Consider the following 18,588-nt stretch of genomic DNA (forward strand, 5'->3'; position numbering starts at 1 on the left):
ACTTAGATAGTTCATTCCTTATTGTTACCACAAATGATGTTCAACTAATTTAAATGAAATTATTCTTTTATTTAATTTCTAATTATTATCAATATAATGTACAATGATGCATTGATATTCTAAACCTTTATTTAATTTTCACATATCAGATGTTAAACAAATTTTTTCCATTCAAATCTTTAAAAATGTTAAATAATTTAATTTTAATATCATGAAATTTCTTTAATACCCTGTTTCTAGTAGTATTTCTTGAAAAACTTTGAAATTGAGGTGCAAAAGCTCCTTGAACTAATTCAGCAAAATCAAGACATTCACTAGTAGTAAAATGTTGTTCTTTTCTAACAATATAATTAACTTGCATATATTGTGCACGTATATGATCATATAAAAATGTAGACAAATTACTTGCTGATGTACTTCCTATTTGTATTTGAATTCTAATATTAAGTTGTTGACTTTATAAATATTTATTAGCATTTTGGATGACTAATACCACCAACTAGTGCAACACTAAGTAAATTTACAAAATACTTATATTTTGTTTTAGTTACAATTTTATCATTGGGAAAAGTTACATATATTATTTCAAAATGCTCTCAAACACTAGACGAGCCCTAGATGTCGCTGCAACAATAGGGTTAGGAGAATTAACTGATTTATGTTATATTCATCAATATTGACAAAATTATTACATATTAATACAAGTAAATTAATATATATTAATTAACAATTAATTAAAAAAATGAGCAACTAATAAATATCAATTAAAACAAATACTATCTATTAATTAACAATTAATTAAAAAAAATGAATAACTAATAAATATCAATTAAAACAAGTAATATATATTAATTAACAATTAATGTAAAAAAATGAGTAACCAATAAATATTAATTCAAACAATTAATGTTGATGCTAAAGGCCTACACATTTATACTCACAAATTCACCTATAATGATGTGGCATGGGAGTTGGGCCCACCATCATTAAGTGTGTAACAATTAAAAGTTGACATATATCCTATCATATCATTTGTGGGTACTTTTTGAAGGTCTTAAACATTTTCTATTAATGTTACTGAATAGCGAATATGATACAAAAATTTAACCGCTTTTGAAGATTTTGGAAATTTTGACCATTGGGGAGGTATCGGCAGGTCGGGCTACCTGCATGGGCCAATTATTAGAGCAGAAAGTCAAGTCGGGCTAGAAAATGCGCGACCTAGGCCCAAAGGGAGACGGGTCAGGCCTCAAGTGAGCCACAGACTGATGAGACGAATTTACACCTCTAAGCCCTGTTAAGTTTTCTTCATCCCGAGAGTTAAAATTAATTTCGAGATATTACATCAATAAGAAAGAGTGTCAATGTATTAATTATCAAATCTGCAAAGGAAAATGAGAAAATTGCATTTAAATCAAGTAGTGATAAAAGAATTACATTTTTATAGTGGTGCAATTCTCGTGTATATTCTTGTAAGGAAATTTCTAGTATATACATCCCTTATTATATATACCCCTAAATTATATTATTTTATTATTTAATTATGATTAATATTTTTTAATTATAATTTATTTTAATTATAACTCATTAATTTTTTATTATATCTCATTTATTGTTTGATTATGATCTTTTTCTAGAAAAACTAAAAAATGTGATTTTCTAAGACTTTGTGAATTAGAATGGTCCACCTGTAATCTTAAGTTGAATGTGTCTATGAGAGAGAGAGAGAGAGAGAGAGTGAGAGAGACGTTTTGAAGTTGCTGTAGCTCTTCAACTTGTAAGCTCCATTTGCTGTTTGTTTTCTTGTTTGCGTTTGCGCGTCATAAAAAGGGACAGCAAAAAGCTCTTCTTTGGGTTTCGAACTTTTAGGGGTAGTAATTTGTTTTTATTTATTTATTTTTGTTGATCAGATATGAAGATTGAAGCTTATAGAGTTCTCGATCTGGGTATGTGAAGCAAATTTAACGTTGATTTTTGATTCTGGGTGCGACCCAGAAATTCGTTTATGAAACTCTACTGGTTAGATGGACCCAACCATTGAACGGCCTCCGAATGCACAGAGGGGTTATCGTGTTCAAGCTCCACTGGTAAGCCCCCTTGATCTTTGATAGTCTTCGCTTTTAATTTTCTTTAATTAGTGCATTTCTTAAAATAACCAGATGAAATTCTTCGCAAATGTGTAATCTGTGATGAAGATTTTTGGTATTATTATGGGCATGTGTTGGTTTTTATTATTTATTTATTTGTTGCAATCATAATTTATTGGGTATTTGTTTCCAAGAGTTTGGGGAGATAGAGAGGTGAAGTTCTTTATGAGAATGTGTTGTCTTAGAGGTGGTTCATGGAATTTGACAAGAGTATATGCATTTTATTTATTTGTTTATTTTTTGATTGGCACTGGAGTGTCCGGATCAAAGCCCGACTAATCTCCAAGGTGCATAGGTCCTAAGCAAGGAGTTTTCGGCGAGTGCACCACAGTTAAGGGTTTTTCCTCAGTCTAATGGCCCCAAGGAATTATTAGCACCAAAGAGGTTCGATTTCAGAAACTTAGGGAGAGCACACCCCAAGACCCAAGGCGTTGCCACCAGGCCAGCCCCTTGGGGTTGGGAGTATATGTATTTTTATGACTCTATGGTTGTTTTTTTCTCTAGAGTGCTGTATAGGTAGAGAATTTGGATTTATTCCATGGGATATGTGCTCCCCGATATATAATTGAAGTGCGTACTTTGATCTGTTGTTCTCAATCATGAGTGGGTTTTGTTAACATGTTTGTAGAAAATATTAAATTTTTTTTTTTACAACTTAATTTGGATAATCTAAGGGTGGTCCTTGGTGCAGCGCATGGTTGCTCGATTGTGACCTGACTGTCATGAATTTGAGACACAAACACAGCACTATCACCATGAGGGACAAAATTGCGTACCCCTTTCCTAGATCTTGTAGTATTGGGAACCTCGTGCACGGGCCTGCCTTTAATTTGGATAAACGTTATCAAATTCTTTTGGATGCTCTTTATTTGAGTGAACATTGAGAATGTTTGTAGTTTGGAGGATAGTATTTGTTGGTGCCTGTGGTTTAGGTGTATGGGACACAATTCTTGTTTCATTTCTAGAGCTTATGGATTTAACAATTTATAACTTGAAACTATAGTACTGTGTGTGATTTCTGCTGATATAGGTGCCAGAATTTTTCTTTTAGACCCATGATTTCCTGTTAATAAGTTATTGGGTAACAGTTCGCTGATTGACCTGTACTAGTGCATATTCTAGTTTTCCATCCTTCATTATAATTTTCGGCTTCAATTCCCATTTCTTTTTCAATGTGGTGACTTCTTCCTGGATTGTTATTTTTTTCATAGTACTCTCTCTCTCTCTCTCAGCCTTTGCTCTTCATGAGATAGCTTTAATTCAAACAACGACGGCAGATTATTAATTCAGATGATTATCGACTTTCTGGGGCAATGGAAAATTAATGAGCATGCTCCTTGCAATTTAATTTGTTCTTATAATCTTTTGGAAGTCAGTCACTCTCTCAATCTCTCTTTAGCTGCTTTTGTTTGTTAGTATGAAAATTGTGTGATCATATGGATGGGGATGGGGATGGGGATGGGGATGGGGATGGTATCTCTTTGTTTATCTTTAAAGTTATCGACTTCAAATCATGGTTGATCCATTTATTGTAGTGGTTTTTGTGATGTGAATAATTTGAACTTCAAAGTTGTGAGATTTATCTTATCCATAGAAAAATACTTCTCCAAAAAAGAAAAAAAATCTTATCCATCAAGAAATGGAGTAATATCAACTTAACTCAAACCTAGGAGGGTAGATAGGGTTCTCAAATCGCTGGACTACCATACTATACTATATATAAGAAGCTTTGTTATCAGAATCTTACGATTTGCGATTCGATTCGCAAATTTTGCAAAATCGATACGAATCTATGGGTGAATATATTTTGGAAGTAAATCTCTAGTAAATCGCATGATTCACAATCGATGCATGATTCACAATCGATTTACGATTCGATTCAATTTTTACGATTCATGCAATTTTTGAAATTATTGTGTCCGACATATTTTCAATTCTTTTTTTCTCCATCTTTTTAGTGAAAATGACATTATACAACTTCTAATAGCGTTTAATACTAAAATAACTAATATATATACATGATTTGTTGTTATTTTAGTGATCATGGAATTTTTAATAGGATCCAATTAGATTTAGTCAGACCCAACATATTTTTAACATTTTATCTCATTTTTTTTCCCTTTAAAAAATCATAATATATTTTCTAAAGATGTTTAAGATTAAAGTTACACTATGAATTATCTATTGCTATTTTATTAAATTGAATATAATTAAATATTACATGTGTGAGGTCAATTATACCTTTTAAAATACTTTAGGCTAAAATAAAAGATTCTAAATAATTCTTTCTTATTATTTGCTCACTGGTACTTAGAAAAGTATGTATGCTTATTGTCCAAATATCAATATCTCTGTTAATTATTGTTACATTGGAAATTGATAATTTGTCTATTTGGTTATTATCTTTATTAAGAATGATTGATAAGAAATATCTAAAAAAGAAAAAAGGTAAGATGGTGATCTTACATATGAATTTTTGTTAACTTCTTACTTATTAAACTATATGATTATCATTCAAAATAACATTTTTGTTGATTTAAGTCTAAATATGTCATATTCATCAGACATATTTAACATCTAAATGTGTAGATATATGTTTTTAAGTAATTTAGAAAAAGTGGCCAAATCTTTACGATTCACGATTCGGTACAAGGCTATTTTGATTCACAATACGAATCCTGATTTGACAACTATGATAAGAAGTATAAATGCTATGTGGATACTTTTGCCAATACCTATTAGCTAGAGAGTAGAGGGAGAAAAAGTAACGCATAAGCCTTAAAAGTCCATGTGAAATCATTGCTCCTGTGATACATGAAATTGCTGAGTGGGTCCAGTTGATGGACTTTTTTAATCTCATTGCTATTTGGTGATTTTGCTGGATGAAAAGTGTTATAGAGTTGATGGAATGATAACAGAGCACTTACAAATGGAAAATTTAGAACTCTCAGTACCTTTAGCTTGTTACAACAAAACTTATGCATTTAAAATGTTTGCATATATGTGTATGCATGTGCGTAAATGTTACTATAAAATTAACGTATGCAAATGTGTACACACGTCTCTATGTTGTATTGGCTCCTCAAAATCTCTTAGTATTTTCCACTGGCTAATATATCAAACTTCATTTTTTAGCTTGATCATTCACACCATCTGTACTTTTTGAAGAAACATGATATTCTAATCTATCTACTTTAGGAGAATAGTATTGAATATATGAGGCTAACAAATACAACAATAAATGACCTTGGGAATTTGGCAAGCCCTTTGTCTTTTAACAACATTAGGATTTCAATAGAAAATTGGAGAAAAAAATTGAATAGTTATATTATTTAGTGAAAGAAGGAACAAAAAAATATGAAGGGTGAACATCTTGTACAAAAGTTGAAGCCCTTAGTACTTGTGCTTTAATGCAAAGAAAATAAAAAGAAAATGTGAATATGATATCATTGCAAGTTTTTCTAAAAACTTCAACAAAAATAAAAACTTTTATATTTCCTCATCATCTCCCTTTTAAAATCTTAAATAAATTTTTCATCACTACCGGTAAAGACCAAATCATCAATATAAAGTGAAACAATGAAAATACCAGTTTACGTTGCCTCTTGATGTACAAGGTTGGCTCACTTTTGCTTCTTTGAAAACCCTTTTCATTGAAGTAAACATCAATTTCACTATACCATGCCCGAGGTGCTTGCTTTAGGCCATACAATGCCTTCTTCAATTTGTACATTTTATCTTCTTTGCCTTTGACAACAAAGCCTTGAGGTTGATCAACATACATCTCTTCTTCCAATTACAAAAACCAACCCTTTTGAGCCGCCAAAGCAATGAGTGCTCTAATTGTATCAAGTTGTGCCACCGGAGCAAAAGTTTCTTGGAAATCAGTTCCAGGTAGTTGTGAATACCCTTTTTCCACAAGTCTTCCTTTGTTCTTTTGAATAGAGTCATCTGGGTTGAACATTGTTTTGAAAATCTATTTCACACCAATTATTTCTTTTTCTTCCGGTTTCTCCACTACCTCCCAAGTTTTGTTCTTCTCAATCATTTGAATTTCATCTTCCACGGCTTTCTTCCATGCTTCATCTTTAATTGCCTCTTCAAAGTTCTCAGGTTTAGTGATGCATAAATTGCATATTGCATACACATTACTCAGATTCCTCATTCTTCTTGGTGTTGAACTCTGAGATGTAGAACTTGAACTCAAAGTTTGAGAAGATTGTGAACTAGCAATGGATGACAATCTTTGTGGAGATCCAGGTGCTTGAACATCTTCAATTTGTTGACCTTCCAAATTTTCATTGGAAACAATGACTTGATTTTGAACTTTCTTTCCCTTCCAATCAAAAGAAGTCTTACTCATCAAAGAGAACATCTCTAGAAATAATCACCTTCTTCTTGTTCAAACTATAGAGTCTATAGCCTTTAGATTTTGAGCTATAACCCACAAAGATGCATTTTGTACTAGTTTCATCAAGCTTGTGTCTCACTTCTTTTGGGACACGAGCATAACAAATGCAATCAAACACCTTCAAGTGATTCGCTGATGGCTTCCTTCCACTCCAAGCTTCAAATGAAGTTTTGTTCTCGAGAGCTTTTGTAGGACATCTATCACCAAGTAAATTGCCGTATAGATTTTGGGCAGCCCCTTTTCATGTAGCATAGATTTTGACGCAATGTTGTAGCGCAAGGAATGACTAGATATCGTTTTAATAGACGAGGGGGAAGATATCGTTCTTTGGACGGTAACAACTCTAATCCATGAGTAAAGATAAACAACCTTGCACACAAGGAAAATAGAGAAAACTCTGACTATATTGATTAAAAACTTGATTTTCCAAAAGGCTTACAAACATATTTTTATATTAGATAATAGAGACTCAAACATTCATCTTCCCAACACATAAATAAATACTAGAATCTGTCCCTTAGACTCTTGTGTCAAATACAAAGAACCTAAATAAATACTAGAAACCCTCCCTTAGACTCTTACGTCAAATACGAAGAACATAACCTTTAGACTTTTGTGTTAAATTCAAATTACTAAATTACAAGAATCCTAATCAAATAATATATCAAAGATATGAAAACTAAAAATATAAAAAAATTTAAAATTTTGTCCTACATTAGACTCCTCTTCTTTGAAAGAACTCGTCCTTGAGTTCATATTAGAGATCTGCCATCTTTCATGCCAAACAAAGTGATATTTTGAATACTTTAGTTACTTGTCCCTCTTCCAAAAGTAGTAGAAAAGTTTACTTTTTGAAAGTTTTTCTCTGTATGCTTCAACTGGTTGACAAGATCAATTAGACAAGCATTGAATGTCAAATGAAATTTCTCCACACCAAGAAAATCAACGGAGTGTATTTTATGTTGATGTGGCATAGTCTCTGGATTTGTTGTGTAATAGATTCAGTTGGACATTCAATTATCAACCTTGGAACATCAATTGCATCCTCAATCAACTTCTCTGTTGCACATGTCGACTTTATTACCTCATCTTTTATTTCTTCTTTGTCATTGAGTTCAACTTGATCTCCTTCTTTTGCGATCGCACAATCATAATAATAATTAAGAGATGGTAGTTCTGTCATTAGAAGCTCTTGGCTAAATTCAACATTTTTCTCTTGTTTCTCCTCTTCATCATCTTCTTCAAACTTTTTGATCCAAGTAATTTCAGTGACCTCTTCTTTATTAATTTTAACGTCCTCACCGTTGTTGAAATCAACTTGATTTTCTACTTCAATTGAATGTTTGTTTGAGTCTTCAAAATTTTCATACATTGAGGTACTCAAAATCCTTTCTTCTTCAATACGTGGTTGAGTGTGACAAATTTGTTGACTTACAAGACTTGATTGACCCAAACTTGGCAAAACCATAGTCATGTTCCCTGAATAATCTGTATCCATAATTGTATAATATTTATTGAATTGCGAAGAATATTGTGAATCAAACACCTTGGAACAATTGTTTCAATTCAAGCTTGTTAGTATTAATGTATAGAGAAAGAGAGAATAAATTGTGTATATATGATTGATGTATAGAATGTTGTGTTGAGCTCTCTCCTTTATAGAGGAGAGGGAGAACAATTACAAACCGAAAGTAGAAGCACAAGCCAAACAACATTATTAAAGGTACATTATTAAAGCATACTAATTATTATACTAACCTAATTATTAAAGCAACACTTTACATATTATATTCTAACAGCCCCCCTCAAACTCAAGGGAGGATAGGAACTAACCAACTTGAGTTTGGAGAGAGTAACAAAACAGGAAAGTAAACTGATAAATAAAATAAAATAGAATAGGAGACACGGTATGGTCGTGTCAGACCGTTGTAGGAGACATTGTATGGTTATGGCAGACCGATGTAGACGACAGTTTATGGGGTCATGTCGGACCGTTGTAGCAGACAATGTTGTGACAGTTGTTGTGACAGTTTACGGAGTCTTGCTGGACCCTTGTAGAAACTAATCGGAATCAATGTCGGGACAATTTACAGAGTCTTGTCGGACCCATGAAGGAGCTAACCGGAATCAATGTCGGGACAGTTTATAGAGTCTTGTCGGACCCTTAAAAAGTCGCACCCTCAAAAGGTGTGCCCAATCTTTCAAAAGGCGTGCCATCAAAAGGCGTGCCCAATCCATAAAAAGGCGTGCCATCAAAAGGCGAGCCCAAGTCATAAAAAGATGTGCCGGACATGATGGCGAGGCGCGTCACCACATTGGCTTGCGCGCCCGTTTTGTCGTCTGGCGTCAAGTGGCGCGCGATGCGCGTGTCTGCCTTGGCTATTTAACCAAGACGGATGCTGAAGCTGAGGCAGAGGCTAAGACAAAAAACTGGCTAAAAACCTCTGAGAGACTCTTCGTTGTCTTGAGAGATATACTCTGTAACACTCTGTAACCAACCCTTCTCTGAAACACTCAGCAACCCATAACATGGCCTCGTCTTCCCGTTCAGCTACCCAGAATATGGCCTCTTCGTCCCGTGGTCTGCTCACTCTCTTTCCCGACCTCAACGAGTCAACAAGAGAGATAACTGGTGCGGTGGCCAGTGAACCTCAACCAAGCGCCTCTGGTTTTGCTCCGTTGAACTTTCCGATGCGGTCGGTAGAGCAAAAAATGGCGGTGCAAACTGATATTGAGGCTAATCAGTATACTTTGAAGTCATGTGTGGAGACCATGACGGCGGTCACAAACCTGTCGCATCGGTTGCAGAGTAGGACAAATGAGGTGCAGCAGTTAAACGCCCAACTGGCTCTGCTCCAGCGCATGTATAAGGATGCGCGAGCAGAGATTAGTGTGCTAAAGGCGGAAAACAAGGAGCTGAAGCGGAAGGCCACCGTGATGTTCCGATTTGGAGGTACGCTATATGCTGCAGTGGAAGAGCAAGGGGGAGTGAATGTGCTCGGTGGATTAGGAAGCACGGAGGCAGCACCGTCAAGGACCGCGCAGGACGGAGGCAAGAAGAAGAGACCAGCGGCAGAGTAGAGAAGAAAAATCCCGCCTGTGGATGTGGTTGTTTGGTTTGTTTTGTATTGTTTGGTCGTTGTTGTTGTTGTTGTTTTTTTTTTTGTGTAAAATTGTGATCGGGGTTGATCCCTGAGATGAATAAAATATGAGTTGTTGTGCAAATGGTGTTGGTTTTTTTTTTTTAGCATGGTGATGATGAATATAGAAGGATGAATAAAAAGACTAAAGGTGGGAGTGGGGAACAGGGCGAATCAAGAGCACCAATGAAGCTTATAATAAAAAAATAAATAAAGTTTGGCGGTGGATGGTGTATCCAAGAAAGAGCGCTTTTTTTTTTTTTGGTGTGTATCCAGAAGTTGCAGATGTACATATGAATTATCTAATGGCTTTTATAATAAAAAATAAAGTTTGGTTTTAAAGTAAGGGAAATATTAAAGTGGGTCTAGTGGAAAAAAAAAAAGGGACGAGAGAGAGAGAGAGTTTTTGTGATAAAATAAAAAAAGAAAGTTGGGTGGTGTGGATCTATGCAGACCTATTGACTGTGGGCGGTGCATATAAGAACAGACCATCAAAGACTCAGATAAGCTGCCGAACAGATCGTTCTGGATTGCCATTCTCTACGACACATAGGGTAATGTGCTTGAGGTTGCAACCGATGGTTCTGGGAATGGCGAAGTCGAGGCTCAGTAAGAAAACGTACAGATCGCCTCTGGATTTTGCTTCCGATGTGAAATTGAGCACCAACGTGTGGTTGCTGCAGAGCATGTAATCGAAGCACCACGACAGCGAGATCGTCACAGGTGATGGGGATGATCATGCATCCGCCAACCCCAAGGCAGGGAGTAACGTGACTCGGTTTGTGATGCTTGCTCGAGAACCGATCATACCGAGAACAGACCGACCTTTCAAGACGAGCATAGTGTTCGCGCATGATCAAGGAACTTCGGTGCTGTTCAAGGTGTTGTCGGCGTTCGTGTTTCGGAATATAAGCTGGACAAAGATAGAGAGTAGGCCGCACAGGAGCAGGCCAATTCGGCTAGTGGATGATCAGATTGAAGGAACTTGTGAAGAAGCACTCTGAGTTCATTAGCTACCCAATCTACCTCTGGACAGAGAAGGCCACAGAGAAAGAAATTAGTGACGATGAAGATGAGGAAACAAAGAAAGAAGAGTTTCTGGTATGTGTTTGTGGTATGTGTTGAAAAACTCCAGCGGGCAGCGAAGGCAAGGTTGCCGGCCGGCTGCCCGCCGGAAAGAGAGGAGTATAGGCCTAAATCTTATAGCTCTGATACTATGTTAGTATTAATATATAGAGAAAGAGAGAATAAATTGTGTATATATGATTGATGTATAGAATGTTGTGTTGAGCTCTCTCCTTTATAGAGGAGAGGGAGAACAATTACAAACCGAAAGTAGAAGCACAAGCCAAACAACATTATTAAAGGTACATTATTAAAGCATACTAATTATTATACTAACCTAATTATTAAAGCAACACTTTACATATTATATTCTAACAAAGCTTTTTTTGATATTGTTGATACAACATTTGCGCATGATTTGATTGAAGGAATCTAGAACTAATCAACTTTTTTATCTTATGCCATGTCCTAATGGGTTTTTTATATTGTCGCCTTTGATCATATTGCAATTGTTCACACCCTGTAGAAACATAACCTTGTAATTTATGTGCGACATATTTGGCTTGCTTTTCTTAAGAAATTTCCATACACTCAAGAAATTTGTCAACTTTGCAAAACCAATAAATAAAATTCTTGGCATGACAAGAAGCATTAAAATAGGGAATTTCTAGCTGTACCAACTGATATTCACCATAATCTTCGAATAACTCATATTTAGATTTGTCCTCGTTATCATATTGATAATGAGAAGATTGTCTTAAGACATTGTGGTTAGTAGGTTGGTTTGGGCAAATCCTATAGTGCGGTTCCTATTAATGTAATGACTAATAGGCTGGTCTTAGGCAAGTCCCTGGACTTGAATCCTATTAAATCTTTCTTTGCGATCATTGTCAATAGAGCTTGTGCTACCTCCTTTGATGAATGACATTGAATGCAGCGTTGTAGCAGAAGGAATGACTCTATGTTACCTAGAACGTGGATCGTTCTAATACGTGGAACAGGAACGGGAACGTTGTACGCCACATGCTATAAAATGTGGTGCGATAAGTGTAGACTTATATATGTTACACTTAAGAATTTAAGGTACTTCTAAAGTAATTTTTTTTTAACTATTAGACATCCAATAATTTTTTATTTATTTATTTTTTTTTAATTTTAATTTTTAGTTTTTGATATTTTTGTCTTATCAAAACTTAACTCACCTTAGATTTTAATTCATTATATTTGATTTTTTTCCTCCTAAGGTAACATTTAAGAAATATGTTGGAGAAAAACTTTTGGGATCGCTTCGGATCACTAAATTTACCATTTTGGAACGGAAGTATACCATATTTCAGAATGTGCATACCAATACATAATTTGCTAGGGTATTAGCGTTTTCTGGTAACATAGGAATGACTAAATATCGTTCTACTAGATGAAGGGAAAGATATCGTTCTTTGGACGGTAACAACTCAAATCCACGAGCAAGGATAAACAACCTTGCTCACAAGGAAAATAGAGGAAACGCTGACTATATTGATTAAAAGCTTGATTTGTCACATGGCTTACAAACATATTTATACTAGATAATAGAGACTCAAACGTTGATCTTCCCAACACAAAAATAAATACTCGAAACGCTCTCTTTGACTCTTGTGTCAAATTCAAAGAACCTAAATAAATACTAGAAACCCTCTTATGTCAAATACACTGAACTTAACCTTTAGACTTTTGTGTTAAATACAAATTACTAAATTACAAGAATCCTAATCAAATAATATATCAAAAATATTAAAACTAAAAATATAAAATATTTTAAAATCTTGTCCTACATTAGATTTGGACATCTCCTCTATGGTTCTATTATTTCTTTCCGCCATTCTGTTTTGTTATGGAGTGTACCTAGCGGTAAGTTTCCTTTCCATACCATTATTCTCACAAATTTCATAAATTCATTTGAGTTGCATTCTCTGCCTCAATCACTTCTTAAAACTTTTATTAATTATTTTGCCTTTCAACAATATTTTGAATTTTTTTGAAGATAGAGAAAACTTTACTCTTTTGTCCCACGAAATACACCAAAGTCATCCTAGCAAAATCGTTAACAAAAATGATAAAGTACTTGTTACCTCCATGAGTTGGTGTATCCATAAGCCCACACACATTGGTGTAAACAAGTTCCAATGGTGCTTTAGCTCTCCATGCTTTCTCCTTTGGAAATGACTTCCGGTGATGCTTTTCGGGTGCACAACCTTCACAAACTTGTTGCACCTCATGAGTGGTTGGCAACCCAAAAACCATATTCTTTTGTTGTAGATTCTTCAAGCTTTGAAAATTCTAGTGTCGAAATCTTTTGTACCAAAGTCATGAATTATCAACCACATCCATCTTCTTTTGTTATATCGAAAAATTAGAGGAAAACTTTTATTCTTCTCGGTCTTGATTTTTGCAACGACTCGACTTCTCCCCCCTTTGTCATAAATCTTGCAAGAGTCTTCTTCAAAATGAACAAAGTACCCATGCTTCATAAGTTGTCCAACGCTCGGCAAATTTTGCTACAAGTCTGGAACTAGGAGAACATCGAAAATGCATCTTGTACCCATCTTGGTCTTTATAGCAATAGTACCCTTTCCCTTTGTTTGGATTAAGGCACCATTCCCCATTTTTACTTGAAATTGGAGGAAGTATCCATCTTCACAAAAATGCTCTCATCTCCATTCATGTGATTACTACATGATCCACTATCAAGAAACCATAGATCCTTCTTTTGTTTCAATGCCGTATGAAAAGCATAGAACATGTGCCCTTCACTTTCTTGCTCATTGTAGAAATTAGCTTGCTGATTGGTCTTGACTTGGCAATCCTTTTTGACATGCCCAAATTTGTTGCAATGAAACCATTGTGGCTTTCCTGAAATGAACAATCTTTATCAAAATGATTGCTTCGGTTACAAACTTCGTACTTTTGTTGAGTAGACCCTTCATTTTTCCTTCTTTGAGATATATACATTCCTCTTCCTCTTGTATTTCTTCCTCGGGAATCAGAAGTGCCGACATTGAGCTCGAGCAGGGATCGAAAAACACTTTCAATTGACTTTTCAAATTGCTTACTCAACCTTTGCTCAAATGTTTTAATTGAACCCGTCAATTCTTCCATACTCAAATCAGCAAGATCTTTAGTTTCCTCAATGATAGCAACAATAGGATTATATTTATCTGGAAAACTTATCAAAATTTTCTCAACAACTCTTTCATTAGAAATATCATCCCCATAAATTTTTATTTGATTCACCAGTTCCATAACTCTAGAAAAGTAATATTTCAACAATTATATATCTCTCATCTTTAAATTTTCAAAATCTTTTTGCAATGATTGAAGTTTGATGGTTCTTGCCTTCCAAGTTGCCTCTATACTCTTTTTGAAGAATATCCCATGCCTCCTTTGCTTTTGTAAAATTGATAATCCTTGGAAAGATTGCTTCTGAAAATCCTTGTTGAATCAATGAAAGAGCCTTTGTGTCCTTCTTCCTTTGCTCTTTCAATTGTCTCTTTTGGGCATTTGTCAAATTCCTTTCATCTTTGGGTTCATCAAATCCGTTTTCAACAAGATCCCAAAGATCCGTATAGATATAGATAGTTCTCATCTAAGAAGCATGGACACGGACACAACACGGACGCACATATTTTTAAAAAATGTAGGACATGACACGTCGGGGACGCTTGCAAAACATATAATTTTATATATTTATTATATGTCATATTCTTTAATATTTAATATGTATTTTATATCAAATGTTTAATTTTATCAAAGTTATCAACTTTAGGTATGTTATTTTAGTAAAAAAATAGTCTTGAATGTGTCCTTAATGTGTCCCTAGTGTGTCCCAATGTGTCCGCAACATGTCCCAAGTGTCCCAACGTGTCCAACACATGTCTGGTGTGCAAGGTTTTAAAAAGCGGCCGCAACCGTTACGTAACGCCGTTACGTAACGGTTGTGGTAGTTACCGCCACCCGTTACGGCCGCTTTTGCAGTGTGATTAAGATTCACAGGTGTATCGGCCGTAGCGGCTGCTATAGCGGTCGTATTGGTGCCGTAACGGCCTGTTACGCACCGTTACGTAACGGTTTTAAATTGCTTCTTTCGAAAAAACACAAAAAAAAAAAAAAGTTGAAAATGGGGGAAGAGAGATAGAGAGAGAGAATAGGGAAGATGGAGGAACAAGAGATAGAGAGAGAGAATAGAGAAGATGAAGAATATGTTATTGATTTGTTAAAATTGTAAGACATATGCTATTCTATTCAGCTGTTATCACTCAACCATTTTGTTTGTGTGTGTCTATCTATATATTGTTTGAAAATGATAATAATAATAATAATAATAATAAGTGTGGTCATTATCTATTTGGCTTGATTAATATATATATATATATTTAGGCTTTTATTTATTCTCTTACATTTGTCATTATTTTTCTTATATATAATAGTTAGTGATTGATTTTTTGTATAATATAAAGTCATTAATTATTAAAATAAAATGTAAAAAACTCAGTTTATAGTGATTTAAAAATATGAAATATATTGGATCAAACTTAAAAATTTATAAAAATTGATCAATATTTATTTTAAAACCCAATAAATATGATCATGGAAAAAAAATGTGTGTATCGATAAGTTTTTTTCAAATTGTGCGAAAAATAAAAAAATTCACGGTTCCGGTTACCGCAACCGTTACGCTACAGCCTTTACACCCCGCAACCGCAACCGCGTCACCACCACCGTTACGGCGACCGCAACCGCTTTTCAGAACCTTGCTGGTGTGTGTCTATGTCTGACATGTGTTGGACACCTGTACTTGACCTTCGGAGAGGCCTCTGTGCTTTATAGGTTCTCATTTTCACATACCAAAAGTCAAAATTTTCACCATCAAAGGTAGGAGTAGGTACGTTTTGGTTGTTGGAATTTGCCATGGTTGTTGGCTTCTTCAGGGATTGTTTTCCTGTATTCGATCTCTACAACCAGCTTATTCTTGACCCAACCAAGCTTTGATACCACTTCTCTTAGCTTTTGATAAAAATTTTCTCAAGGGGGGAATTTTATTGTTTTTTGTATTGATCTATTTTGCCATAGGCTTATATCCTTTTATATAGAAGGTCATAAGCAAGTTCCATGAAACATAAATAAGTTTCACGAACAAGATTTATGAACCTAGACAAACCTTTCAAATGATTAGGTACATGAAGAATGTAGACAATTAGAGACATGAATACAAAGAATGCAATTTATCCAATGTATGCCATTTATTTTAAAAGAATATACCTTTCACAAATTAATTTGAAGTCCATTACAACAACTAGCCCAATTCCACTAGAGGGCATCACAATGCTGATGAATTAACCCAAATACAGCATCAACTGAGCATTTGGAGCTTCAGGTTTTATGAAGATTATTTTGTTTCCCATTTCTTGGTTTAAATATTGATCCCTTTTCATGTACTCATAGAAGCAGGATGAGTGGGGATTATGTAAGATCATGTGAAGGATGATAATTCATGACTGTAAAGTTTTTATAGTCATTATGACTCGTGAACTTCTTGTACTTGTTTTCCTTTACCGTTGTTATTGTTCTTTTTGTGTAATTCATTGGGTAATTTTGCAGGTTGATTCTGTGTCATGCTATTGTAAAGTAGATTCAGGCTTGAAAACGGTTGTTGGGGCAAGAAAATTTGTTCCAGGGTCTAAGATATGCATCCAACCTGATATCAATCCTCATGCACACAAGACTAAAAACTCACGAAGGGAGAGAGCCAGATTTCAACCACCCCTCCTGCCAGGCCTTCCTGATGATCTTGCCATTGCTTGTCTGATTCGAGTCCCTCGTGTTGAACATAATAAACTTCGACTAGTTTGCAAGAGATGGTATCGCCTTCTGGCTGGAAACTTCTTTTATTCTCTTAGGAAAAGTCTTGGAATGGCAGAAGAGTGGGTTTATATCATTAAAAGAGACCGCGATGGGAGGATTTCTTGGCATGCTTTTGATCCCACATACCAGCTCTGGCACCCACTTCCACCTGTTCCCGGAGAATATAGTGAAGCTCTTGGATTTGGTTGTGCTGTTCTGAGTGGATGCCATCTGTACTTATTCGGAGGAAAAGATCCACTCAAGGGGTCTATGAGACGGGTCATTTTCTATAATGCTCGGACAAATAAATGGCACAGAGCACCAGATATGCTTCGGAAACGTCATTTTTTTGGTGCTTGTGTCATAAATAACTGCCTTTATGTGGCTGGTGGAGAATGTGAGGGAATCCAGAGAACTCTACGTTCTGCTGAAGTTTATGATCCCAACAAGAACCGCTGGAGCTTTATAGCAGATATGAGCACAGCTATGGTCCCTTTTATTGGAGTTGTATATGATGGGAAGTGGTTTGTAAAAGGACTAGGGTCCCACCGAGAGGTCCTTAGTGAAGCCTATATACCTGAAACTAATATCTGGACTCCAATCAGTGATGGGATGGTTGCTGGTTGGCGGAACCCTAGTTTGTCTTTGAATGGAAAGCTCTATGCTTTGGATTGTCATGATGGGTGCAAACTTAGGATTTTTGATGAAGCTACAAATTCTTGGGATAGATTTATAGATAGCAAACTCCATCTAGGGAATTCTCGTGCATTACAGGCTGCTGCTCTTGCCCCCCTTAATGGGAAGCTTTGTATCATCCGTAACAACATGAGCATCAGTATGGTTGATGTCTCTTGTCCTGATAAACGAGTTGAGAGTAACCCTCACCTTTGGGAAAATATTGCTGGGAAAGGTCACATCAGAACTCTTTTCACAAATTTATGGTCAAGTATAGCTGGGCGAGGAGGATTGAAAAGTCATATCGTGCACTGTCAGGTGCTTCAAGCGTGAGAATCAGCATTCACATTGCTTGCCATTGCTGACAAGATTGCTTCATTATCTTCATCTATCATGGCTGTGCTGCTACAGAGTGAAGTTGCATCACTTGATTGACATTGGGTTTTACACCTTGTGAACAAAAAAATTGCATTTATTCTCTTTTGATGTACCGTTCTTACTTTTTGTGGAGAATGGATGAACAGGGATCTTCTGTTCATGTGGACTTAATTCTCACTTCACAAAGAGGTTCAGCTTGAAGAAATGAAAATGGGGATAGAATCATAGGTGCATTCAAAAATCAAGTTGGAAAAGCAACTTTAGTGGAACTTCATTGCCAGCTCTTGTATAAATTTCATCTGGAACTGATGCCATTTCATCATTCAGATGGTTCACATGTATTTACAAGGTGAGAGTGATTTACTGTTTCTTTTCTCAATAGATTTATGGGGATATTTCTTTACATTCATGAAGAGAGAGCGGATAGTTTTCAAACCTGTAAACCTTTTTCATTTGGTGATGGCCAGTGTGTTCTTTGCTTGTGGAATCTATCTTCTTACTTATTATGTAATTTTGGAGGTGCTGTGTGAATATACATGGATTATTATATATATAATCAATTACATTTAGATTAAACATCTTTGTGGCTATGATTCGGACCATTGCACTCATGTTGCTTGTTTTGTTTGTAATGGTTATTGGGTGATAGTATACATTTGGTTTAGAGCTGTGGATGACAAATGATTGTGGACTTTGTTGCTCAAGTTTTTTTTATTACCAATATCACATCAATGTATGCCCGAGCTGACATGGAAATGGAACGGAAAAAGATGAAATACAACATTTGATAGTCCATGTTAAAAGCTTTAAGAATTTATGGAGTAAAACATTCAGATCTACAGTTGATTTTTGTGTGTATTACTTCATCATAGACATTAGGGCAAATTTCACT

The 18,588-nt window shown here is 35.3% G+C and overlaps 1 protein-coding gene across 2 annotated transcripts; it reads left to right on the top strand.

The window, feature by feature from the left end:
- Positions 1–1,629: 1,629 nt before the first annotated feature.
- LOC114272288 (F-box/kelch-repeat protein At1g55270) lies at positions 1,630–18,272 on the top strand. 2 transcript variants are annotated; one of them, XM_028213952.2, is made up of 3 exons: positions 1,630–1,777; positions 1,911–2,087; positions 16,401–18,272. In XM_028213952.2, the coding sequence occupies exons 2-3, from the start codon at positions 2,025–2,027 to the stop codon at positions 17,649–17,651; spliced, it is 1,314 nt and encodes a 437-aa protein (XP_028069753.2). In that variant the 5' UTR covers positions 1,630–1,777; positions 1,911–2,024; the 3' UTR covers positions 17,652–18,272. The 2 variants fall into 2 exon arrangements, with proteins under 2 accessions (XP_028069753.2, XP_082762256.1); XM_082906130.1 differs by lacking the exon at positions 1,630–1,777 and having other exon boundaries at positions 1,881–2,087.
- The last annotated feature ends 316 nt before the right edge of the window (positions 18,273–18,588 follow it).

This window comes from Camellia sinensis, chromosome 14, assembly GCF_055761805.1.
Source record: "Camellia sinensis isolate YWXY chromosome 14, ASM5576180v1, whole genome shotgun sequence".
Taxonomy (NCBI): Eukaryota; Viridiplantae; Streptophyta; class Magnoliopsida; order Ericales; family Theaceae; genus Camellia; species Camellia sinensis.